Source organism: Bubalus bubalis, chromosome 14 (genome assembly GCF_019923935.1).
Source record: "Bubalus bubalis isolate 160015118507 breed Murrah chromosome 14, NDDB_SH_1, whole genome shotgun sequence".
Lineage (NCBI taxonomy): Eukaryota > Metazoa > Chordata > Mammalia > Artiodactyla > Bovidae > Bubalus > Bubalus bubalis.
The window spans coordinates 41,102,022-41,126,136 of NC_059170.1; the positions used below are offsets into that span (position 1 = coordinate 41,102,022).

A 24,115-nucleotide genomic window follows, 5' to 3' on the forward strand; every position below is an offset into this window, starting at 1 on the left:
GAGTTTGATAAAACCCAGCTGGGAGGGCCCTTCCCTTGTTGGCACCCCACCTCTTCGCTCTTGCTCTTTACTCAGTGCCTGGGACAGGGTGTAGCCACGGTGTTTATAGTTCTCAGGTGGTTGGATATGTCCCCTGCAGCCCAGGAGTTCCGGCCTCCCACCCTACCAGCATCTAAAGGATGGCCAACTCAGTTGTTTTCTGTTCGTTCATGTATTTTCTCACTGTTTACCGAGCATGGCTATGCAGAGGCCTTCCTTAATCACCCCCGTGACATTTGTGGTTGCTGATAAATGACAGCATGCTCAGTGGATAAGACAGCTGGGAAAGCAGGGGACCGCAGAGGGCCTCGCTCTGGAAGCTGCCTGGGCCTATGTGCCGGGTCACTGGCTGTGCACCAACCTCCCTGTGCAGCAGCACTTGTAACTGACAGTGATGTGGAGCTGGGTCACCCTGCCAGCTCCTGCCCTGCCACCTTGGGCTGCTGGCGTGCTCAATGCTCTGTCCTTTGTGGACGCAGAGGCTGGGAGCGTGGGATCCAGCCAGCATCCTAGAGTCACAAGCTGAGGGCTCAGGCCACATGGAAGCTCACAGGATCAAGCCAAATTCCAGCCCAGGTAGATCCCAGACCCTCCTCAGGCCAGCCTGGGGCCCTGTACCCCTTGACCCCATTTCCTTCCCTTGCAGCAGTTGTACTGGCTTTTACCAGTAGTCGCCAGGTGGTTCCTCTGGCCTGGCCACCACTGTCTGGGCTGTCTCACCCCAGCACTGACCAGATACCTCTTGTTAGCCAGCTGGGAGGCATACAGGGACACCTCTGCACTAATCTGCACCCTTTTCCCTTTTTTTTTTTGTTTTTTTTTGTTTTTTTTTTTTAACTTTATTTATTTATTTTTGGCTGTGCTGGGTCTTTGTTGCTACTCAGGCTTTTTCTCCAGTTGTGGCGAGTGGGGTCTACTCTCTGGTTGTGGTGCACGGGCTTCTCATTGTGCTGGCTTCTCTTGCTGCAGAGCACAGGCTCTAGGTACATGGACTTCAGTAGTTGTGGCTCACGGTCTAAAGAGCACAGGCTCAATAGTTGTGGTGCACGGGCTTAGTTGCTCCATGGCATGTGGGATCTTCCCCGATCAGGGATGGAACCCGCCTCTCCTCCATTGTCAGGCAGAGTCTTCATCACTGAGCTCCCAGGGAAGCCTCTCCATACTTATTTCTAAAATAGAAATGGAAGTGAACTGGAGGATGAGCCTTGTGGAATGAGCCTGTCCTAGAGCAGAATCGAGTATCTTGGTTCTAGATTTCTCAGCCGTGGAAGCTTTCAGGATTAACTGCCGATCCCTGGAAGACACTCTTCACTGGTGGGGAGCCCTTGGAGCTTTGGGGTGGCACTAAACCACGTGGCCACCTTTTCTGGGACAGAACTCGCCAGACCCGACAGCGGTGCCCTCGGCAGCACCGTCTCCTCCGTGGCATGGAATCTCCAGCCTCGGGGGTAGAGTTGATTGAATCTGGGCTCATTGGGCATATTCAGAGTTTTATTGATCAGTCATTTCCCCTCAGTCGTACACGATGCTGCAGCCTTGGCTTGCCCAGCGGGAGCAGTCAGGGTGTGGCAGGAGCGGGCGCCTGCATCTGGAAGAGATGCATCCAGGGAGACCGTTCCAGGCCTACTGGTCCCTTCACAGCATAACGAACACCACAGATGGGGGGAGCTTAAAACCACAGAAATGTATTCTCTCCCAGTTCTGGAGCTTCGAAATTCCGGGCTCCCTCTTGCCAGCCTCTGGTGGTGGCTGGTGTTCCTTGGCTTGTAGCTGCATCACTGCCGCCCCTGCCTCCATCGCAGGACTGCTTTCTCCCCGGGACTTCATGTTGTCTTCCCTTTGTCCCTGTGTCCAGATTCCCCCTTTTGATAAGGACACCAGTCGTGTTAGATCGAGTCCACCAAATGACCTTACTTAAGTTTATTTATCTCTGTGAAGGCCCTATTTCCAGCTGAGGTCCCCTTCTGATGTGCTGGGGTTAGGACTTTTCTGTCCTTTGAGGGGACCCAATTGGAGAGCATTCAGGGTCCACCAGGATCAGAACTGGTTTACTGTCCGCACTTCCTATCAAGTAGTCAAGAGTGTAGAGTCTGGTCGCCTGGGTGCGGATCCCAGAGTTGCCCCATGTGAGTCATGCTTGAGCAAGTGCTGTGGTCATGGTTGTACCCTCCTGTTTCGGGGACGGTGTTCAGAGTATAGGGAACATGCGCCAGCAAGTAAGATGCCACCTCCTTTGAGTGTCAGTTTTCAAGTTTTTAAAATGTAGCCTGCTTCTTGGGAAAGAGATGGGTAAAGAAGCTGGAGGTTCAAAAGCAGCCCCAGGGGAAGGAGAGCGTAGGTGTTCCCATGGCCTCACCAGTTGGCTGTTTCATTTCTTCAGTGAACGTTTTCTGAGCCATGGGGACATGTGAGGAATTGAGAGTTAGAATGCAGGTATGTGGGGACAGAGCATTCAGGGCAGCCAATGAAGAGGCCCTGGGGCGGGAGTTGGGCTCAGGAGGCAACAGCGTGGCAGGCGGGCATGCTGGGCTCTGGTGCCACGTGGCCATGTAGGTTACACAAGGACACTACTGCCTTCACCAGAGAAAACCAGAGTTGCGTGACTTCCTTACTGAAGGTGAGACTGGCTGGAAGTCATGGCCACACTGTCCACTGTCCCTACCCCTTCTGAGAATTGCCATTTTATGTGAGTAAATCCCATCTCAAGGTTTGAGTTGTTTTGTTTTTGTTTTTCAACTAAATAGAACTTGAAAGATAGTGTTCACCTCAAGGACTAAAAGTGCAGTGGTATACAAGGGATTCTTGGGCTTCCCTGGTGGCCCAGCTGGTAAAGATTCTGCCCGCAATGCGGGAGACCTGGGTTCAATCCCCGGGTTGGGAACATCCCCTGGAGAAGGGAAAGGCTACCCACTCTGATATACTGGCCTGGAGAATTCCATGGACTGTATAGTCCATGGGATCACAAAGAGTCGGGCAGGACTGAGTGACTTTCACTTTCACTTTTTCATACAAGAAGGGTATGCACCCCACGCACACCTTTAAACTCCCACTCACGGCCTGTCGTGTGTCTCTGTGTTTTCCAGGCCGCACTCGGTGTTGACGCTGGTGTGGCCTGTTCGTTCACTGATGACCTGGGATCACGTAGCAGCATCACAGTGATCTTACCCTCCTTCCCTGCTCTTCTCACCTACTTGTAACTCACAGAGGTTCCTCCAGATCTGTGGGTATCGGTTGCCCCTGTGTGAAGGCCCAGGGCTTCTCATCGGTGTGTACACCGCAGTCCGTCAGCCATTGCCCTATTGGCAGGTCCCCTGTAAATTCAGGGCTGAATGAGCAGCTGCCGACTCGTCCCCATAACTTCCCTTCACTCTCCCTGGGCTCTGGGTCCTGTGGATTCCTCCATGTCCTGCACCCACGCTTCATCTTGGGCCTCACTCAGTCAGTGGCAGCACTAGAAACCTCAGCGTCCCCCTCGCCTGGCCACACCCACATTCTGGTGGTCATCAAGCCCATGTCCGCAGGTCCAAAAAACATCCCTCTGTCACCTTTCCAGCACCTTTCCAGGCTTGAGTCCCTCCCCCAGCACCCTGGCCCCAGCCTTCAGTTCTCAGCCTTCTTTTCTCCAGTCTCTCTCATGGCCAGGCCAATCCTCAGGGCCCCCAAGGATCTTTCCTTCCATCCTTTGTATCCTCTCACACCTTGAACAACCTTGAATGGGTCTCTGCTTGGACCTCACCCTTGCCAAAGGATCTGTAGATATACCTGCCCACACCAGCTCCTGAGGCTGCAGGGCCCAGTGCCCCAGGCATTAGGGTTCGAGAAAGTATTTGAGAGCATCAGCTCTGCTGTGTACAGGGTGGTCTGTTCAGTTCAGTTCAGTTCAGTCGCTCAGTCACGTCAGACTCTTTGTGACCCTATGGACTGCAGCATACCAGACCTTCCTGTCCATCACCAACTCCCGGAGTTTACGCAAACTCATGTCCACTGAGTCAGTGATGCCATCCAACCATCTCATCCTCTGTCATCCCCTTCTCCTCCTGCCTTCAATCTTTCCCCGCATGAGGGTCTTTTCCAATGAGTCAGTTCTTCGCATCAGGTGGCCCAAGTATTGGAATTTCAGCTTCAGCATCGGTCCTTGCAATGAATATTCAGGACTAATTTCCTTTAGGATGGACTGGTTGGATCTCCTTGCAGTCCAAGGGACTCTCAAGAGTCTTCTCAAATGCCACAGTTCAAAAGCATCAATTCTTCTGCACTCAACTTTCTTTGTAGTCCAATTCTCACATTCATACATGACTACTGGAAAAGCCATAGCTTTGACTATACAGACCTTTGTTGGCAAAGTAACAGCCCCCCTAATCCTGTTTCCATCTCTTTGTCCCCTACAGTGCGGGTTCCCTATTTCATTGATTTGAAAAGACCACAGGATCAAGGTTTGAATCACACCTGTAATTACTACCTCCAGCCAGAGGAAGACGTAACCATTGGAGTCTGGTGAGTGTTGGCCCCAGGACTACAGGGCCAGGCGTTGGCAGTGTGGCCTCGAGGCAGCAGGGCCTGTGAGGCGTGGCCAGTATTGTCCTGACAGTGGGCTCCGAAACTGTTGTTGCTTGTCCATTTTTATCTTTATCTGTTTCCAAAGGAAAAATCTCCTCTAGATTCCATGATAATGGAGCACTAGCACCAACTCTGTTCTCAGGTTTTCAAACAGCAAAGGGTTTGTAAACCAGATTGCTTTTATTGCAGGAAGGGGACCCCTTCCAGGGCCCAAGAGTGGGCTCTTGTCTAACTCTCGGAAATGAATTGTGGAGACTCATGAGCTGACAAAGCAAGAGACTTGATTGAAAGGGAACCCGGGAGGACTGCTTTGCCACGTGGCTCACAGTCTGGGTTTTATGGTGATGGGGTTAGTTTCTGGGTTGTCTCTGACCAATCATTCTGACTGAGAGTCCTTCCTGGGGGCCCACTCATTGCTTAGCCAAGATGGATGCCAGCGTGAAGGGTTCTGGGTGGTGGTTGGACACGTGGTTTAGACCTTTCCCGAACTCTTCTGGTTAGTGGCGGCTTATTAGTTCCGTGTTTTTTTACCAGGACCTCCTGTCGTAAAATAACTCATGCGAATGGTTACTATGGCGCCTGGACAGGGTGGGCGGTTTCAGTCAGCGTGCTTCCCCTAGCAGTTTTTGCAGAAAGCCATATTTCCAGGGGGAAAGAAAGCCAGAAAAAAGACTGTGTATCATGGAATCATGAGCACAGGCTTGAGCCACACCTGTCTTTCAGAGAAGTGAGAGAGTCATTTCCTAGGCAGGTTGATAAGAAGTCCAGGGGTCCCCAAGGAGAGAGGGGTCTGGAATTCTCAAGGAGAAAGAAAGGACAAACTTTTTTTCCTCTACATTCCTTAGGATTATATAACAATAATGTATCCTGCTTGAGGACAGTCTCTGGAAAAAGCCTTCTGGCTAAGCCTGTTATCTTAAAATGTGAATTATAAGAGTAGGTCTAGTGAGGTCTTTACAACCTCCAGACATTCTTTTGATTCTTTGTAATAACTAATTGGAGAGTATATAACTCCATTGTTAACACTAGCAAGGGGGTACTCTTTCTTCCCTCTTCTGATGTCTATGTCAGAAGCTTTCTCTATCCTTTTTATACTTTAATAAAACTCTATTGCACAAAAGCTCTGAGCGATCAAGCCTCGTCTCTGGCCCCGGATTGAATTCTTCTCCTCCGGAGGCCAAGAATCCCGGCTTCTTTTCGTGGTTCAGCAACAACCTTTCAGAAGGGCCCATCCAGGGGTTGAAAATGGTTGCATCTCTTTCATACACAGCTCTTTCAGGCCCTGAAAGTGGTGGTGCCGTTTGCTCTTCTCTTAGTATTTACTTTTTTTAGCCATAAATTTAGGTTTGGATCTAAGCTCTGTGACTTTTTGGCCTTTCTTCATAGTACGATTTAGTACACCCATGGACAAGTGGGTGCTTCTGATCAATGGAACCAGAACAGACTCTGACTTTCCTATTGTGGCGTCTCTTTGTCTCAGGAGTGGCTTTGAGTCTCTCCTTGGACTCAGGAGAACTGTTGTGCCCGGGAGGAGCTTCTGAGGGAAATGCTCTGAACTGCTCCCCTGTGCAAGGCCAGGGCGTCCTGGGTGAAGACCCAAAAATGAGAAGGAGGCTCTGATTCTGAGTGGCTGAAGCAGGGATTGTCTGTGGTCATTTCTGGTGTGATTCAGTGGAGCATTCAGGGCCAGTGTGTGCATGTGGGCTGCTCTGTGTGTCCATCTTCAGTCAAGCTTGCGTGTCCTGTGCAGAGCTGTCTGGGGGACTTGGCAGCTCTCCTGACAGTTACTAGGATCTGTGCTTTGAAGACGTGGGTTCAGCCAGGCTTCTTTCTCAAGCAGAGCAGTCATGTGACAGGATGGGTATCTGGGCAGTTACCCGTGAAGGTCGTGTTGGTGATGACCATGTGGGTCTCCGGGAACAACCACCACTGTGTGCAGGTGAGCACCTCTGCCCACCCACGTCTACACCCAGTGCCATTCCGACGGCAGCGTGGGCCCTGGGGCGGCAGCCGCTCCGCTCACCAACTGCCCTCCCTGGTGCCTCGCCAGGTCTTCCCACGGCCAAGGAGTTGGGGAAACAGCTCCTTCTCTGCCTGGCAGGGGTGGAGGCCAGGGATGGAGAGCTGCCAGGGCCTTTTTCAGAGCTCCGAGTTTCGGGTAGGCTGGCTCCTGGAGGCATATCAGCTCCCAGCATCTGCCAAGTGCACCTTTCTGTCTCACAGGTTTGTAACTATGGGAGAATGGTAATTGCAGTGGTCAGAACTACCCAAAATGCGATCCTGTGAAATGGTCAGAGACACACATCAGAAATGAGATGCTGGCACTTAGACCTGGAGAAGAAGAAATCAGCCATGCACTGTTTTTAAGTCACTGTTCAAAGTCATGAACAGTGACTTTGATGTGTCCTGAGTTAAGGGTAACCAGAGCACCTCTCGGAAGGAGGGTTTGGCTACATAGACCAAGTGTCTGCATGCCTGGCCAGGTGTGCAAGAATCCGGGCTGCCTACAGGGGCCTGTGATGCTTCCTGCAGAGGTTAGTCTAATGCCATGATGGCTGTGGCCAGGCTCTGTGTTAGAAATGGTGCTTTAAGGACAGCCAGGCTTCCAGTCAGCCTGTATAGACCAGTGTTAACTGAATTAGCACGTATGACAGATGGTACTGTCCTGTGTACTCATGGGTGCAGTTTCATGTAGCTTATAAACATGGGCGAGTGTGAGGGGATGTGGGACAGCCTCAGTGCCCATTCCGTGCTCTGACCCAGCCAGAAGGGTTCTTCTCTCACACAGCTTCCCCTTTCTATGGATGGAGTCACTGCTGCCAGGGCAAGCTACTGGGGCCAAGAGGGGCCCTTCTGCGAGTCAGAAAATGTTCTCAGCTGCCAGATGCTGCCCTCACAGTGTGGGGTCTGCCCCCCCCAGCCTCCTGCTCTCTGCTCAGTTGTCCCGAGCCATGGGCATCCTGCTTGCGGGCGTGTCACCTGCTGCTCCCCTCTGCTGCTGCTTCCAGGCACACGGTCCCCACTGTCTGGTGGAAGAATGCCCAGGGGAAGGACCAGATGTGGTACGAGGATGCCCTGTCTTCCAGCCACCCGATCATCCTGTACCTGCATGGGAACGCGGGCACCAGGTGAGCAGGGGCCCGCTGCAGGGAGAGAGGGCACACCTGGGCATGGGCAACCCAAGAGCTCGGGGAAAGCCAGGGCTCATCTGGGCTTTGGGAGAGGTGGTTGTAAACCCTTGTTCCCACAGGCCCAGAGCAGGACAGGGCTGCGTGCCAGGTGGGCCGGGCCTGCTTGTTTGGGAACCGCCGGCTGAATGGAAGTTGGCAGCTATGTCCAGAAAGCCCTGGTCAGAAGCTCGTGCCTGGGGTGAGAATGGAGGTAGCTGTGTCTGCCTGAGCAACCAAGAGCCTCAGCCAGGGGGTGTTGCTCTTCCTGGGTTAGGGACCCAGGCTCCTCAGCGGACAGGAAGCACGGCCCCTTGGCGGAGGCTTTGAGACCCTCCAAGGCCACGGTGTGCCCGGGAAGTTGCCCCTGTGCGTCTATCATCTGCCATCCTGGGGTGAGGACACTTTTTCACCGTCAGGCATGCCCTCTGGAACAGGAGGCACATTTCCTGGGGGCACACGAAGAGACCGCAGCCAAGCAGTCAGGAACGAGTTTGTCCGGGGGGCTGCCCTGCCACGCTGTCAGGCCAGGTACCTCCAGCCCTGAGGCGGCAGTGCCAGCACATCCCACTGGGCCACTGAGGAAGCGTGTCCCCGTGTAGCCGTCCTTACCCACAGTCATCCCGGGAGCTTTTCAAGGGCAGGTTCAGTGGACGTCTTTCAGACTTGCAGGTTTGGATCCCATTGTTTAAAGAGGGCTCCTTCCAGCCTTCATGGCAGCCTTGTTGAGAGGAGAGGAATCTGCACGAGAGCCGGCAGGCTCCGTGGGGCCAGGCTGGGGCCTGTCCGTTCACAGGCAGAGCTGGCAAGGGGACAGAGCAGGCCACAGGCAGGGTCTGGGCAGATGGGCTGCACAGAGGGTCAGCAGGATGTCCGGGACATGGCCCCCAGGACACCCTGAGCCCAGAGAGCGGAGTGCTGAGCTGCTGACTCAGCACGCCCTTGGCAGCCCGCTTCCCCGTTGTCTGGGACAAGATGTGGCGGGTTTCTCTTCCGCTTTACAAAGAGCAAATGACTACAAACAGCTCCTGTAGCCTCTTTCTATAAATGAGGGAAGTTGGGCGTTCTTTGTGAGCAGTGCCAGTCACGTGGTAAAGAAGACAAAGTCTGCCTGTAGATTCAGGATGGAAGGCGTCTTGTGACTGAAGGTTTGCTGCCCCCTGCCCCCACGTCCCCAAGGACAGCATAGCGTGCAGTTTTTGATGGCCACCCCGTCTAGGCAGGACGGCAGGAGCCGTGTCTCCCTGAGGCCTGGACCCCAAGGATGCCCCAAGACCCCGTTATGCTCTGAACCCCTCTTCCTGCTCAGGGTAGGGTACTGGAGATCTTACAAAAGAACCATGACAAAGTCTTGCAAAGATAACTGAAAACATTTTGCATTATTTCTCTCCAGTCTTGAAACTCAGCCCTTTGATATTTATTTCTGGGTTATTTTGGCTTTCTTCTTCCATCTTTTTCTCTCCTCCCCTGAGGACACTTTCTGGACACACACACACCCGAAATGGCCCAAATGCTCATTATGAGGAAGGGAGAGAGTGGAGAAGTCTGTCGAGGGAGAGCCTGCCCACTGATGCGCTTCCCACTCAGCAGGCAGCCCTGTCCCCCTCAGGGTGTCTGCAGGGAATAGCCGGACAGCATCTGGGCAGGAAGTGGGAGGCAGAGGCAGACAGGCCTCACCCGAAGAGGGGTGGGCATGAGGCGGCCGGTGAGGGCCTGGGAGATTCTCTGCAGCTGTTGGATCACGATGGCGGCTCTGACCCAGCATCTGCCCACGGGCACACGTGTGTGGAAGGATGGCGTGGTGGGAGGCACAGCAGCAGACTTTCAGGAGCAGGTGGGGAAGAGCCAGATGACCAGGTGGTGGGGTGTGAACAGCCAAGGAGGAGCACCCTGAAGGTTGGCGGTGGCTCTGTGGGTGAGGAGGTTGAGGCAGGAGGTGCCTGTGGCCTCTTCCCCGTGGTATACGTGCCAGCGAGGACGGGCGTCCCTTCTGTTCACCTGTGGTCCTGGACACTGGGGAGTCGAGGGGCCTTTGTGTTTCCTAGGTTCTGCCACCTTAGTCAAACCAGAGATGAGGTAATAATTAAGAAACATCCCCACGGTGCTCAGGTGGTCCCTTGCTTGGCACCACACTGTGGAGGCTAGCGGGGAGCCACATAGGTGCCCAGAGGAGGAGGTGACCTGTCCGTCACCCTCCCGCATGGATTTGGGGACCAGGCTCTAAGTGCCCGGATGCTGCAGTGTTCATCCCAGGCCTCCTTTCTGAGAAGATGCACTAACAGCTGTTCTTGTTTCCTTTCCCTGACGATCTAGAGGCGGCGACCACCGGGTGGAGCTTTACAAGGTAGGTGAGGTCGGCTCAGGGCGTCTGATGGAGAGCAGTGCCCTTAGCTATGGCACACAGCAGAGCCCATGCAGTGGACAGATGGACGGGGCAGTGCCCACCCTCACTGTGTGGACAGAGAGCGTTGCTCGCCTACTGCCTCTGGCTGTTCTTTCCAGGAGTCATGAACAGAACGGAGTTCCCCCTAATAATCTGACTTAATCGTTGTCGGTCTTTTTCATCTTGCCTTTTACGGACATCTCCTCATGGAGTGTTTCCCATTTTGCTGCCTCTGGGGATAGTTTCCAAGATCAGGATGAATGGACTTTGTGGCTCGTATGCCAGAAATTAACAAGTTAACGTGAAGTGATCTGCAATTGTTTGTAAAGTTACTTATTCACATAGGGAATGACGGGAGGACACTGAGGGGCCCGAGAGCTACACTGTCCTCTGGGCTGTGGCTCAGGAGTTCTGCCAGCACTGGGATTTCTTGTATCCACCAAGCGCAGGGCACCATTGACGCAGGTTCCCAGCCAACGTGGTGGAAGCAGGTGTCTGGGTGCGGGACCCCAGGGGGGACACAAACCCTCCCCGCCATGTGGCTGTCATCAGAGGGTGTGTGGGTCTTCGAGCTGACACGTGCTGCTGATGCAGCGTCTGGGGCCACCACGCCTGTCGCCCTCCTCTTGGGTGGATCTGTGTTTGGGAACAGGGCCGGAGGAACAAGTCAGACATGTGGGCACTGCTGTCTGTCCAGCACCCCGTGGACAGCTCTGGGCTGTTGGAGGGCTGGTTCCCTGCAGCGACTTGGATCCAGGCAGGGGTGGGGTGGGTGACTGAACAGCTGTGGCTCCGGAGGGTGCAGGTCCTGTGGGGGCTGGGAGTCCCTGGCCGAGCGCTCTTCTCGGGGACGGGAGCGCACCTCAGGTTGGTGACACTGGTGTCTGTGGCAGCTTCCTCGTGGCTCTGAGCACGCCCAGCCAGGGCTTGGGTGGGACAGTGAATAGTGACTTCATGCAAGCAGTCACCTACTCCTGAGAGACTTTTTTCTTCTAAGTGAGAAAAATTCAGTGGAAGCTTAAATCTGAACAGTGCTGGGTTGCATTAAGGGTCACCAGGTGTGGAGTCCACACTGCAGGGTCCTTCCTCCTGGGTCTCTGGGTGGTCAGAACCCCTGGCAACCCCTGGACAGCCATCAGCCTACAAGCCCCTCAGAGGGCACGGGTGCTGCTCAGGCCAGCCTCCACCTTCCTGAGTGTCCCACAGTGGCAGGATGGGGCGGTGAGGTGATGGCCTTCACTGAGTTCCCTCGAGTGAGGTCAGGTGGGTTAGTCAGAGCCGCATTGTTCAGTTTTTGCTTTTCACTTCCAGGTGCTGAGTTCCCTCGGCTACCACGTGGTCACCTTTGACTACAGAGGTGAGGGTTCCTTGCTCCCCCCGCCTGTTTGAGGTTGGTGTGGGGTGGCCACGTGTCACTCTGAAAGGCTGGTGGCTCTGCCGTGACCTGTGGTCCTTGTGAGATTGTCAGCGTGTGGAGGTAGTGGAGGGTCCGGGTCGTTGGCTGTGCGTCCTGCATGCATCCTCCCCTAGATAGTAGGCATGGCCGCTTGGAACCCCAGCACACACCCGCTGCCAGCCCCTTTCACATGTCAAAGGCGCTGTCTCCTCTTTGTGGGACTCAGACTTTCCCCACAGCTGGGTATTGGACTTGTTTCATGCTCAGCAGAGCTTGTCTTGTTGAAGTTACGGAGACAGGAAAGAGGGACTCTTCTTCTCGTCCCTCTGTTTCTCCTTGCCTCCCGCAGTTTGCTGCGTGAGGAAGATGCTTTGTGTCACCGGGGAGCAGAGTGGTGGCGATGTGTGCCTCAGACAGCCCTCGCCTGGACAGGACGTAGGGCTGAGGCCTCTTGTCCAGCTCACCCTGGCTGGGGGGAGGCGGGGCTTCACACCCACAGAACCAGCAGCTGTTGGCATCGCCTGGGTGTGCACGTTGGGAGAGTCTCCTCTTGATGCTGCCATGGCTGCCACAAATGTAATATCCCAAAACAGCACGGATGAACTATCTTGAAGCACTGGTGGTCAAGGTTCCAAGTCTTTAGTCACTGGGATGAGTCAAGGTGTGGACACGATGGAGGCTCCAGGAGAGTCAGGTTCCTGGCCTCTTGCAGCTTCTCCTGGCCACACTGGTTCCTTGCCTATGGCCCCTTGCGTCTGCATTACTCTGGCCCTGACTCTGTCCCTTCTGCTCATAAAGACCTGGGATTGCCTGGGGCTCATGCTGACCAGGACACTGTCCTGTCCGGGGTCCCCTGCTTGGCAGCCTCTTTCCTTCTGCACCCTTCACTGCTCTTGCTGTGTGAGGTTCCAGAGGCACGGGTTTCCAGGTGTGGACGTGCACGTCTTTGAGTGCCATTATTCCACCAGCCTAGGGTGCAGGTTGGTTCTTTTGTGAAAGAGTGTTCTGTTAGGAGGAAGGTGCTGGGTTGAAGAAACTCCGAAAGGAGGCTCATCTTTCCCTCCTGCCCCTGCTACTGGAACCTCAGGGCAGTGAGGAGGCAGCCCTCTCCCTTATTCACCTTCCTGTGCTTCTAACAGAAATAAAATCCCATCTAACACTTCCTCTTTTCAGTTCCTGTTGAGTCTCTTCCTTTCTAAGCTGTACAAGAGACCAAAGTTCTGCCTGTGGCTCCTTGTCCCCGTCTTGTTCTCTCATTTGTCTCCCCCTGTCTCCATCTCTCTTGTGTTTCTCCCTGTCTCTGTCCCTGCCCCCGCTGGTGCCCTGAGCCCGCCCTCTGGCCTTGTTCCTGGCACTGGCTTCTTCCGCTAATCCGGGTCTGGGATGCCCTGGGGGAGGTGGCCTGTGGTGCCCCTGCCTCTAGGTTTTGCTTATGTTGCAGGACTTGCTCTCTATGAGCCTTGTGGTATTTTCAGATCATTTGATGATGACTCACTGCTGAGCTGCTGGAAATGACAGTCACTTTTGACTTTTCTAGAATCTGGAGGGAAGGACCCGTGGGAGGTCAGAGTTTAGTTGGCTTTCCTCTGTAATGCAAACAGGATGCTAGGAGCCCCTTCCTTTGTGGGTCAGCGTTGCCTTGAGCCTGGAATCTGCTCATCCTGAAGCCTCTTCACAGCTGGGCCACGGAGCCGGGGCTGGGCTCAAGGCTGGGGCGGGCCGGACTATCAATGGCTGAGCCTGGCCAAGCCCCAGGTGCCAGTGCCAGGGGTCTGCGGGTCCGACCATCCTGTCTGCTTCTGCTCTTTGAGACTCAGGTGAGGGTGGTGATTGGGTTCAGAGATTGCGATGGCTGAGGAGTTGGGAGAAACGAGCTGGCCTGGCTGAGACTTGAGGCCCCAGATGGCCTGGGCCTTCTGCTGAGATGGGGGCAGGGGGGGGACTGAGATTGCAGTCCTGTGATGTCCTCTTTGATGCTGCTTTCTCAGGTTGGGGTGACTCAGTAGGAACGCCGTCGGAGCGGGGCATGACGTATGATGCACTCCATGTTTTTGACTGGATCAAAGTGCGAAGTGGAGACAACCCCGTGTATATTTGGGGCCATTCTCTCGGCACCGGGTGAGAGTTCCCAGCATGGCGTTTATAGGAGCAGGTCTTCACGGGTGACTCTCCAGCCCAGGCTGCCTGAGGGGCCCCCAGCGTCCTAGAGCCTCCATTACTGTCCTGGTGGGGGCCGGGGATGGAGCCCCACAGTGCAGGGCACTTCGGCTCCCCAGGCCTCGCTGAGCGTGGCTGTGCTATGCAGCGCATCCAGGAGCACGGGCCTTTTGGCCCACACGTGGTGTCATTACTTAAAAACTTGGGGAGGCAGCAGTTGGGGTTCCCTTGTTCCATCTGCTGAAAGAGGAAGCACTCTGATGTTCCATGTGGCCGGTGTAAAGGCACCCCACATCTTGAGCACCTCCATTTTCCTGCTGCCTTTCCTTGGGACACATTGCCTACAGGCTGGGCAGTGTCTGGGACTGGCCCTCCTGGGTGAGAGTGAGCCCTGGACAGAGGGGAGCAGGCCTTCCCACCCTGGGTGTCTGCCTGGACCTGCCCAGCTTGGTTCTAGCAAGGCAGGAGGCCTAGGCCGGGCAGAGTCCAGGTGCTGCCCCCTTCAGGGGCCCCTCCCATCTGTGTCTGTAGGACCGGGTGTGAGCTGGGGCGTTGCTGTGCAGCCCACAAGGGCCCTTCCAGGTGAGGCGCAGCATGTGCCTTGGGATCGTGGAGGTCCCATCACAGAGTCCCTGTTGGAGGGGCTGGCTGCCGGGCCCCTGCGCACCCCCACCCAAAACCCCGCCCGTCACCGTGACAGTCCTAGCTTCCCCAGGAACAGTCTCGTCTGCAACAGTTTTTGTCATGATCCAACTGAACTTTTCCCTCTTTCCAGAGTGGCCACAAACCTGGTGCGGCGCCTCTGTGAGCGAGGTAGGCATTTGCGTGGGGTCCTTTGCCACAGGTGTGGCCCGGCTCCCATGCAGGAGGGCTCTTTGGGCACCGGCTGTGCTCCAGGCCCTGCCAGCTTCTTGTGAAGTGGGTGGTGGTGGATGAGCGGGGTGGTGAGACAAGAACTGGGCGTTGAAATGGGGGCCTGAGCAAACCCCCGAGGGCCCAACCCTGTTCCCCAGATTCTCTGGCAACTGGCGGCACCCTGACAGGGGCTGGGCTCCAAACAGGCAGCCTCGGCAGACATGGTTCTCAGGGTCCCCTTGAGACTACTTCCCTCACGTGACCCCAGGGGAGGACCTGAGGGGCAGGGCCAGCCAGGTGGGCACTTGGGGTCCATGGTCCTGTCGAGGGGGTGGTGGCGTGAGGAGTGTCCCACTGGGGCTTTTTGCTCACCTCCCAGCTCCCTGTTGGTCTTATTTATCTAGAGACTCCTCCAGATGCCCTCATCTTGGAATCTCCATTCACTAATATCCGTGAAGAAGCCAAGAGCCATCCGTTCTCAGTGGCAAGTACAGAGCTTATTAAAGATGGACTTATGTATATAATGGAAATAATAGCTATAACATATGAAAATGACTATGAGTAAATATGCATATAAGTAAATTGTCATAAAAATTATTTAAGTATTCTAATAAATACAGATGTTATGAAAGTTAATTCTCATTTAATTCTGGGCACTGGCCTGACTGCAGAGCCACTCAGGATATTTATAGCTTCGTGCCAGGTAGAAGGGTGTGGTCACAGTCAGGTTGTTTGAGGGCGGCTAGACCCATAGGAGGCCTTGCCTCATGGCACAGGTTGCCCACCTGGCATTGCTGCCCCTGGGGCCCAGTGCGGGCTGGGAGTGGAGCTGGTGGGCACCCCAGGGAACCCTTGGTGGGAACCCCTTGCTGTTGGGTCCTCACTGGCTGGCCTCAAGGCCTGAGACCCTCTGTTTGCAGGCTGGGCCCAGAGGGGCCCCTCTGTGTCCTGTTGCTCCCTCCTCCTCCTCCCACTGCTTCTGTGTGTCCAGTGGCGCCGTGTCGGCCTGCCTGACCTCATGCTGCCTGCTACAGACAGAAGAATCCTTTGTTGGGTGTTCTTTGATATTGCTCTTCTCCCGAATCACATGGTCCTCCGTTTTCTTGGGGGTTGTGGCCTGTTCTGTGTGGGAAGCCTGGTCTCTGAGTCTTGGGTGTGGGAGTCCTGTTTGTGGGCAATCCCCCGCAGCCAGTCTGGGGCCTCTTGAAAAGGGAGTCTGAGGGTGGTGGGAGGGATAGCAGGACAGCTGCCCACCACCCGCCCAACCCTGCCCACCAGCTCTGGGCCCACCAGTCAGCCTGATTGGAAGCAGGGCTGGCCCTGGCCCCTATGGGGGTATATTACTGCCCATCCCTCCCCAGCTCTGGGGCCACCAGTCAGCCTGATTGGAAGCAGGCCTGACCCTGGCCCCACAGGGGTATAGTTCTGCCCATCCCCCCAGCTCTGGGGCCACCAGTCAGCTTGATTGGAAGCAGAGGTGACCCCGGCCCCTATGGGGGTATATTACTACCCATCCCCGCCCAGCTCTGGGGCCACCTGATTGGAAGCAGGGGTGACCCCCCACCATGGGGGTGTAGTGATTGATTCTCTCCTTGTTGTCTACATGTTACCTCCAGATCTATCGATATTTCCCTGGGTTTGACTGGTTCTTCCTTGATCCCATCACAAGCAGTGGAATTCAGTTTGCAAATGATGAAAAGTGAGTACTGTGGGAGAGAATTTAGAAGAACCCCAAGAACCCTCAGAATAAGCATCTTGAGTCATGTTAACCAAGGAGGGTGGGATTCTGGACATGTAGGGGTCTTTTCTAAGCAACACATCTCTATAAAGGTAGAGGAAGGGAAGAAGGAAGGTGGAAAGACTGTAGAGTTAAAGAAATAGGGAAACACCATATCTTTTGGTCCATAGAACTGTTTTACTTGAAAATTATTTGTCAAAACCAGAACTCTTGAACAGGTGTTAAAGCAGCAATAGTAACTGTTGTTCAAAAAATGACTTTGCCTTAGCCATTTGATTTGTGTTTGGTTATGGAAAGATGTTCTGAAGGTTAATGTTAAAAGTATTTCTATTAGGTGAACCAGAAGTTACATATTCTATTTCAGGACTTTTTCTTTGAACAACGTTCTAGTTCAGTTAACATTATCTTTGTGATATCTTTATTTCATGGACTTTAATTTATTCTAAAATAAAATTTTATCTGAATATTCAGTTAGCATTTAAAAATCTACATTTTTAAAAGAAGAATTACCTGAATAAACTGGATTTTCTCTAAAAATGACGACAGTGAGAAAGTCACCCTTTGGCTGGCCCCCAGCTGAGCCAGTGTGAAGTGTTGGGGGGCTGACCGTCCCTCACCCCCTGGAAGTCAGGAGCCCCTACCTGGTGGGAAGGTCTGTTCCCAAATACTTGCCAAGGTGCCAGCATGTGAGCCAGGCCTCAAGAGTTGGAGAAGTGAAGGACCAGCCTGGTGGGTGGAAGTTATGCAAAGATGTCGAATGTCAGACTGCGCTGCACACCAGCACGCACTTGGCCCTGGGAGTAGAATGTGGCGAGCGGGTGGTCTGTGTGCCGCTGGCAGCAGGGCAGCCTGCCAGACGGCTGGGCGCACGCCCAGGCCTGGTCCCGCCAGGGCCAGGCTTGCGCTGGGGCTGCCCACGCGAAGCCTCAGTCCAGCTTGAGATCGCCAGGAGCAGGCGTGTGCTGCGTCCACCAGCTCCCCGTGCGGCCTCAGGGAGGGGCAGCTAGGAGCGTCCAGGGCCCATCAGTCCTGCAGCCTGTCCTTCGGTAGGCAGTTTGCTGAGGGGTTTGGATTCAGTGACCATCTTGAGAATGTTCATTTATTTGAAACATTCAGGAATTAAATGTCATATACACAAAAGAGAAATTAGAGGGTGGCTCTTTTGCCAGCTGATGTCCAGTAATGTTCATTTGCAGTAAGTTTCCTGGCCCACCTATTACTCAGTTTGTAAATATCATTTTGTAATTTTTTAAGAATAGTGTACTGGCAAAGTTTTTTTGTTTTGTTTTTAAATTTCCAGGAAATATTTAGGGACCCGATTTGGTGAATGAATTGAGCTCTAGATTTGATTGACACTTGTCACCTAAAACAGATACTGATGGAAACATCTAAGAAATCAGCTGCTGGCTCTGTATTAAAAGTGCCTGGCAGTTTGAGCCGCTCCACGCTGCGGTGCAGGGCTCCCTCACTGGCCCCTACTGCCGGCAGTCCAGGAGCCCGGGAGGCCCAGCCCGTCCTGGCCATCCAGTGCCTTTCTCCCTCCGCCTCCCGCAGTGTGAAGCACATCTCCTGCTCCCTGCTCATCCTGCATGCCGAGGACGACCCGGTCGTGCCCTTCCAGCTCGGCAGAAAGGTGGGCGTCGGGCAGACTCGTGTTCAGGCCAGACAGGTGTGGAAGAGGGTCCCGCTGCGGGCCGGGCCCCTTGTGAGGGAGAAGGCAGGGGAGGTTGGTGGTTCACCGCTCTCACGCGTTCTCTTGCCTCTGGGCTGATGTCTGAGCACATCCTCTCACTGTGGGGCCTCTGCATCTGCTTTTGCTGCATCTGCCTTTGCTGCCAGATCTGTAGGTGGGAGTACGGTGGGAGGGAGCACCCTCTGACTGTGGCGGTGGTGAGGGGCAGGGACAGGCTAAAGGGCAGGGGGCCCAGGCTGCCTCCAAACAGGTCTGGGCCTAGGACCTGGCCATCCTGGGCTGGAAGGAGGGGGCTGGGGTGCCACAGACCCCGAGCCAGCTTGTAGATGGGCCTTGACCTAGGCATACGGCCCACCCAGCCCTGGGACAGAGCCGACAGGCTGCCCTGGGCACTCAGGCCACCGTGGCATCCCGGGGCAGGTGGCCTGAGGGTGCTGAGGGCCCCTGAGGAAGGCTGGTCTCGAGACGGGGTGAGGACAGAGAGGGTCTCGAGGGGTGGCCCGAGGGTCCTGTGGCTGAGGCAGGTCACCCCAGGCCCCGGACGCCGACCCTCCTCTCCCTCCCCCAGCTCTACAACATCGCCGCGCCGTCACGCAGCTTCCGGGACTTTAAGGTTCAGTTCATCCCCTTCCACTCGGACCTCGGCTACAGACACAAGTACATCTACAAGAGCCCCGAGCTCCCGCGGATCCTGAGGTGAGGCGCTACCGTCACCTGCCATGCAGGATGGCATGCGGGAGCTGGGCGAGCCCCTGCGGCCGCAGCTGGGATAGCCGTGTCGGGCTGGTCAGGGGGGTCCGGTGTCAGCACATGTGGCCTACCGGGCTGTGGTCCCCTTTGTGTGGTCGAGCAGTGAGGACGCCACAGCTGCTGTCCTCAGGTCCCCGTCCCCTCCCACAGGCCCGTCAGGTCACTGCCCCTGCACAGGGTGTATGTGGTAGGGGTGATGCAGGTCTGGGCCAGCTCCCCCAAAGCCTGTTGGTCCCCAGCTGTCTCAGGGAGGGAGGCCATGCCCCTGGCTGCACTGCGCTGGCCAGACTCCTGGGCCAGCACGTGGGCTGCAGCCCAGCCACCTGTTCCAAGCCTGGGAACGAGGGTGACCAGGTGGCAGAGGGAAGGGTTTGGATGGACCAGACACTCCCTGCCTCCCACTCGGGGGTGCAGGCCGCCACTACGTCCCAACTGCAGGGCCTCTGCTGAGCCCCAGCTGCTGGAATCAGCCCTAGGAGAAATGTGTGCTGGGGAACTCCACTTGGTATGTGAGGCCCTCGAAGTCCCAGAGGCAGAGCTCTGTGTTTTTGACGTTTCTTGGCGCATGGAATGTGTGTTGCTAAGGGGATGGTAGGAGCATGGTATTGCTCTGGGACCGTGGTTTTCCCTGTAAAAGGCACACATCACAGAACATGTGATCTGAGAACCCTCCAGCGCCAGGGTGCAGTGGCCTGCCCTCACTCCGTGTCGGGACTTGGCACTGCCCTTGGCGCCCTGCCCATTTGCCTCGCAGCGTGTTCGAGGCAGAGTGTGGTCCTCAGGGCTCCATTACGGCCTCCCGGGTGGGCTGCGGGTGGACCGTGGGAGGTGGGGTCTCCGATCTGGCCTGGAGGGGTTTGGCTGACAGGTGTTCTCCTCTGCTCCAGGGAGTTCCTGGGGAAGTCGGAACCGGGACGCCAGCACTGAGTTGCTCGCCGCCCGGGAGCATGAAGGCCTCTGCCCTCGTCCCCCTTTCCTCCTGCCAGCCCGGCCCCCCGGAGATGCGCCTGGAGAGGGAACACGGATTCCAGGGGAGGCCCTGGCAGACCTGTGGCACCGCCCTGGGTGGCGGGGAGCAGGGGGTCTCTGTGGACCACACGGAGGCGGCATGTGGCCCTCTCCACCTCGTGCTGCCCCTCAACCCGAGGGCTTGTTGGGAAGACAGTGACAGAACTTTCTGGCTATCGGCTAGTCAATCCCATACCTCCTGAGCCAGGCATGGGGAGCCTGGGACAGGAGGTGAGGGGTCTTGGGACCACGCTGAGCTTTCTGGCACCACCCTTGAGAATGTGGGCGAACGTGGGTTCTTTCTGTTCCCCCCAGATGGACGCTCATGGCTCCACCAGCCCCTCCTGCCCTGCCCACCCTGCTTGCCTTCCTCGGTGTCCCTGCCTCCCTGGGCTGCCCCGCTGCTCCCCACCGGGGAGGGGCCGGTGATCTGCCTTCCTCTGATGTCCACCCACTTGTCTGCCTAACCAGACCTTAGACTGAGCATTTATTTAAGAATAAAATCGTGGTGGTGGTCTGTCTGTTTTCTCAGTGCTGCCTCCAGTGGTGTCCAGGCTGTGCCCACAGCCCCAGGCCACTCTCAGAACCCGACCGTATGTGAGGAGGAGGTGGCTCTGTAAGGCCAAGGATTGCGGGCTTTCTTCCTGCTCCTGCAGACACCGAGGTCCCGCGGGGAGGGGTGTTGTGTCGAAGGAGGCGTGGCGTGTTCATGGGGAGGTTGTCTTCTCTGGTGAGGCAGATGGCATTTTCCTAAAACCAGGTCTTTGTGAGTGAGCCTTTCAACCTTACGGTTAACAGGCTCATTGAATGTTGCTGTGTCGATGGATGGGTGGTGGGGTTTCACTCAGAGACCTGGGATGAGCCCCTGATCACTCGTGGAAGGACTCAGGCTGCTGGAGTCCAGGGACTCCCATTCTGCCCTGGGAGTGTCAGCTCGTTCACTCACTGGTCATGGCATTCGGCCAAGCCCACCTCCCACGCACAACGCCAGTGCCCACTCACCGCCCCCCTCTCACCCCCAGAGAGAGATGGTGTGTGGCTTTCTAAGGGGGCTGCACGCCATACAGTACAGGGCTGGTCTCAGGCGGAGGACTTTTGTTTACCCAACTCTCTCCTTGGGCTTCCCTGGTAGCTCAGTTGGTAAACAATCTGCCTGAAATGCAGGAGACCCTGGTTCAATTCCTGAGTTGGGAAGATCCACTGGAGAAGGGATAGGCTACCCACTCCAGTATTCTTGGGTTTCCCTTGTGGCTCAGCTGGTAGAGAATCTGCCTGCAATGCGGGAGACCTGGTTTTGATCCTGGTTGGGAAGATCCCCTGGAGAAGGGAAAGGCTACCCACTCCAGTATTCTGGCCTGGAGAATTCCATGGACTGTATAGCCCAAGGGGTTGCAAAGACTCGGACATGACTGAGTAACTTTCACCTTCTAAAGGCAGGACTTCCTCCCCTAGATCCTTAGGCTCTGACACTTTGGAGTCAGTGCCGAAATTTCCCGGGGTGGGGAGGAGCTTATTTGCCTTCTCTTACTCACTGCCCTTGGCCTGTGAGCAGCTGTGAACTGACTGGAGGCCCAGAAACAGGAGACTACACCCTCTTCGAAACACCTTAGAGCTGCCCATGGCAATTCTCAGCCACCTGGGCCTCAGCTTCACATCCCCTTGGCTTTCTGGGACACCCATCCTGACCTGATAACTGCCTTCATGTAACTAAAGCACAAAGCCCGTGTGGCCAGCCCCCTGGGGTTTCTTGGGCTTTGTCAATGGGGCTCCTGGCAGCCCCGCAGCCCAGAGCCACGTCCCCTGCTCGTCCTGACCAGTGAGGCTGTCTGAGACCATCTACACTTCACCCGCTCTGCCTGCGCTCAAGTCTTCATCCTGTTTTTCTTTATCTTTTGTCTGTGTAAGTTGCCTCAGATTTTACAGTGGGGGGTAGGTGGGGAGGATAAAGTAGAATATAAAGTAAAAATACAAGCTGTTAGTATTTTTACAGGTGTCTGACAGCCTGAAGATAAAGCATAACAAGGTTGCTGAGCAAGTAGCTCCCGCCCTTGACACCTTTCAGGTAATTAGGTCTACATGTCTCTGCTTGGGGGTGTCTCCGCTTATTACCTCAGTCCAAGAAGCTCAGCTGAAACTGTGGAGTGGGACTGACCTTTTGTTGAGTCACAAAGTCAGTCTGGTCAGGAACGGCTCGAGATGCCCACCGTTGATCTGTGGTCACAGCCTATGGAAGCGAGTGTCCTGGGAGGTGCCCCAGACCTGAGACCAGGTGCCCCTCCCCCAACACTTGGGTTCTCTGGGTAACACTGAGCCCTGAGTTCACATCTCGCTGAGTTTTTGATTTAACTTGCAGCCGTACAGTTTGGGGAGGGGAATGATTTGGTCCCCAGGAGTTCCACTTCCCAGGACCAGGAGTGGGTGGCAAAAGACAGGTGCAAAAGAACAGTACAATTCACACCCAAAACGCCAACACCCAGCTGATGTTTTCCCAGTGCTGGGTTTGATGACTCAGGCTCCCAGGGCTCTGAGTCCCACAGCAGCTGGGTGAGAGAACGTCCTGTCCCCAGTCCCGGAGTGGTGGGCCATAGTGTATCCCGGCTGGGACACACAGCGCCCTGGGTGCAGAGACAGGCAGAGGCCAGAGCATCTGAGCACAAGCAGATTTAATCGCTTTCTCACACAAGGCAGTGACAGCGAAGGGCACGGTGACGGTCATGCTTGGCCTAAAGGGCGGGCAGCAATGGGTGCTTGGGGCGCGACTGCAGGCCCCCCAGCTCTGGTGGGGTGAGAGCAGAGCCCCGAGCCACCCAGGTCCGGCATGTGAGGCTGTAGAGCCTCCGGAAGCTTCCGCCCCGAGCTCCCACCTGCTCCCTGGCTTCGTCCTTCCCACCACTCAGCCGCCATCCCTGGTGCCAGCCTGCTGTCTGGGTAGAATGGAGGGTAGGCTCCCCTCTGGGCCCACCAGTCCTTTTCCAGACCAGGTTTTCCTGCTGCCTCCTGCCTGAAAGGCACAGGGAGGGTGCAGGCCTCGCAGAGGGCTGGGCATTCAGCCTCACCCAGCTAGGTGGGGACCCCAAGTGAAACTCCAGCACTGCCTCCCCTGGCATAAACTTCAGAAGTGCTATTTTCCGTTGCTAAAACAAGGAAAGACCTCAGCTAGTTTCATTTCTTTGTGAAAAATCTTCGAAAAAGCAAAAATCAAACCAATTCTGCACCAGCCAGCCTGTCCTAACCGAAGCCCTTGGTGCTGGACACAGGCGTCCTCCCCAGTATCACCCTCGGTTCCCCTGGGGCCCTGCTATCTGCTCAATCTGGAAACCCCAGGTCGGGTGCCCACATGGCAGTTATAAGGACTCGGCCTGGCACACTGGACCCTGCCAGCATGGCCAGGAGGCAGAGCTGGGCTGGGAGAGACTGGATGGCCAGCCCGCATGCTGCAGAAATACACTTGCCCAAGCTTTGTCACGGCTACCTGATTGGACCCCAGAATGCAAAGGGTCAAAACTGAATATGAGCTCACACAGGTTTGTACGAGGCCGTGGGGAAGCTGAGTGGGCATCTTGGAGGGTGGGGGGGGGGGGAGGCGAGCCCTGTCAGTGCTTGGGACCTGCTCTCCGGCAGGCAATGAGGGGGCATCTCCACACCCCAGCCCCTCAAAGCCACCACCACGATTCCCCTAGCCCTCCTGGAAGCGGCACTGAAAGAAGCAGAGAACTAGGAAAATGCTTGGAAACAACGGGCAGAGTCAGTCAGCAAGGGGATGAAAGCTGGTCCTGAGACTGGGGCCTAGTCCGTGGGGAGGCTGGGCGGTGGGGTCTGCAGGGCAGGGGGCTCCGCACCCCAGATGTCGCGGGCGTACTCCGTGATGGTCCGGTCACTGGAGAACTTGCCCGAGCAGGCGATGTTCCTGATGACCTTCTTGGTCCACTCCTTGGGGTTCTGCAGAGGGAGGCAGGCGCTTAGTGACCTTGGTCTGTTCCCAGATGCGCTTAGCCCTGGGCAGCCTGACGGAAGGCAGGCCCTCAAAGCTCAGAGCTCACTGGGAAGGGGGCCAACCCACCAGGAAGCTTCCAGGTGAGCAGACAGGGTCTGGAGCCTGAGGGGTCCCGCCAGGGCAGAGTGCACACGATGCACAGACACCCTGCCAGGAGGGGATTCACCCCCAGACTGCATCCAGCGCCAGGAGGGCACTCCTGGAAGGGAAGCTAGGGTACCTCCTTGAGCCTAGGGTCACCTGGCCTCCCAGGCCCTCTCCTGTCCTGTCTCAGGAGGAGACTTCAAGAGCTGTTTCCTGAGTTGAGGGGGATGGTTAGATACAAGCCCCTCGGGCCGTGTCCAAGAATCTGCTTTAACAGATCTGGGCAGTGACTAC

The 24,115-nt window shown here is 55.8% G+C and overlaps 2 protein-coding genes across 4 annotated transcripts in view; one reads left to right on the forward strand and one right to left on the reverse strand.

The window, feature by feature from the left end:
• Positions 1–20,260, forward strand: part of ABHD12 (abhydrolase domain containing 12, lysophospholipase) — a 53,491-nt gene extending 33,231 nt beyond the window's left edge. The window contains exons 3-13 of one of the 2 annotated variants that reach the window (XM_025264117.3): positions 4,428–4,533; positions 7,605–7,724; positions 10,077–10,107; positions 11,458–11,503; positions 13,531–13,660; positions 14,475–14,512; positions 14,959–15,038; positions 16,171–16,253; positions 17,847–17,961; positions 18,554–18,681; positions 19,623–20,260. In XM_025264117.3, coding sequence (XP_025119902.1) covers positions 4,428–4,533; positions 7,605–7,724; positions 10,077–10,107; positions 11,458–11,503; positions 13,531–13,660; positions 14,475–14,512; positions 14,959–15,038; positions 16,171–16,253; positions 17,847–17,961; positions 18,554–18,681; positions 19,623–19,662 — 917 coding nt within the window. In that variant the 3' untranslated portion in view covers positions 19,663–20,260. The remainder of the gene's footprint in view (positions 1–4,427; positions 4,534–7,604; positions 7,725–10,076; positions 10,108–11,457; positions 11,504–13,530; positions 13,661–14,474; positions 14,513–14,958; positions 15,039–16,170; positions 16,254–17,846; positions 17,962–18,553; positions 18,682–19,622) is intronic. The other variant, XM_025264118.3, reaches the window with a different exon arrangement.
• A 2,129-nt stretch (positions 20,261–22,389) lies between these two features.
• PYGB (glycogen phosphorylase B) overlaps positions 22,390–24,115 on the reverse strand; it is a 35,778-nt gene continuing 34,052 nt past the window's right edge. For both annotated transcript variants that reach the window (XM_044927960.2, XM_006041717.4), the window contains one exon: positions 22,390–23,682. In XM_044927960.2, the coding sequence (XP_044783895.1) occupies positions 23,530–23,682 (153 nt within the window). In that variant the 3' untranslated portion in view covers positions 22,390–23,529. The remainder of the gene's footprint in view (positions 23,683–24,115) is intronic.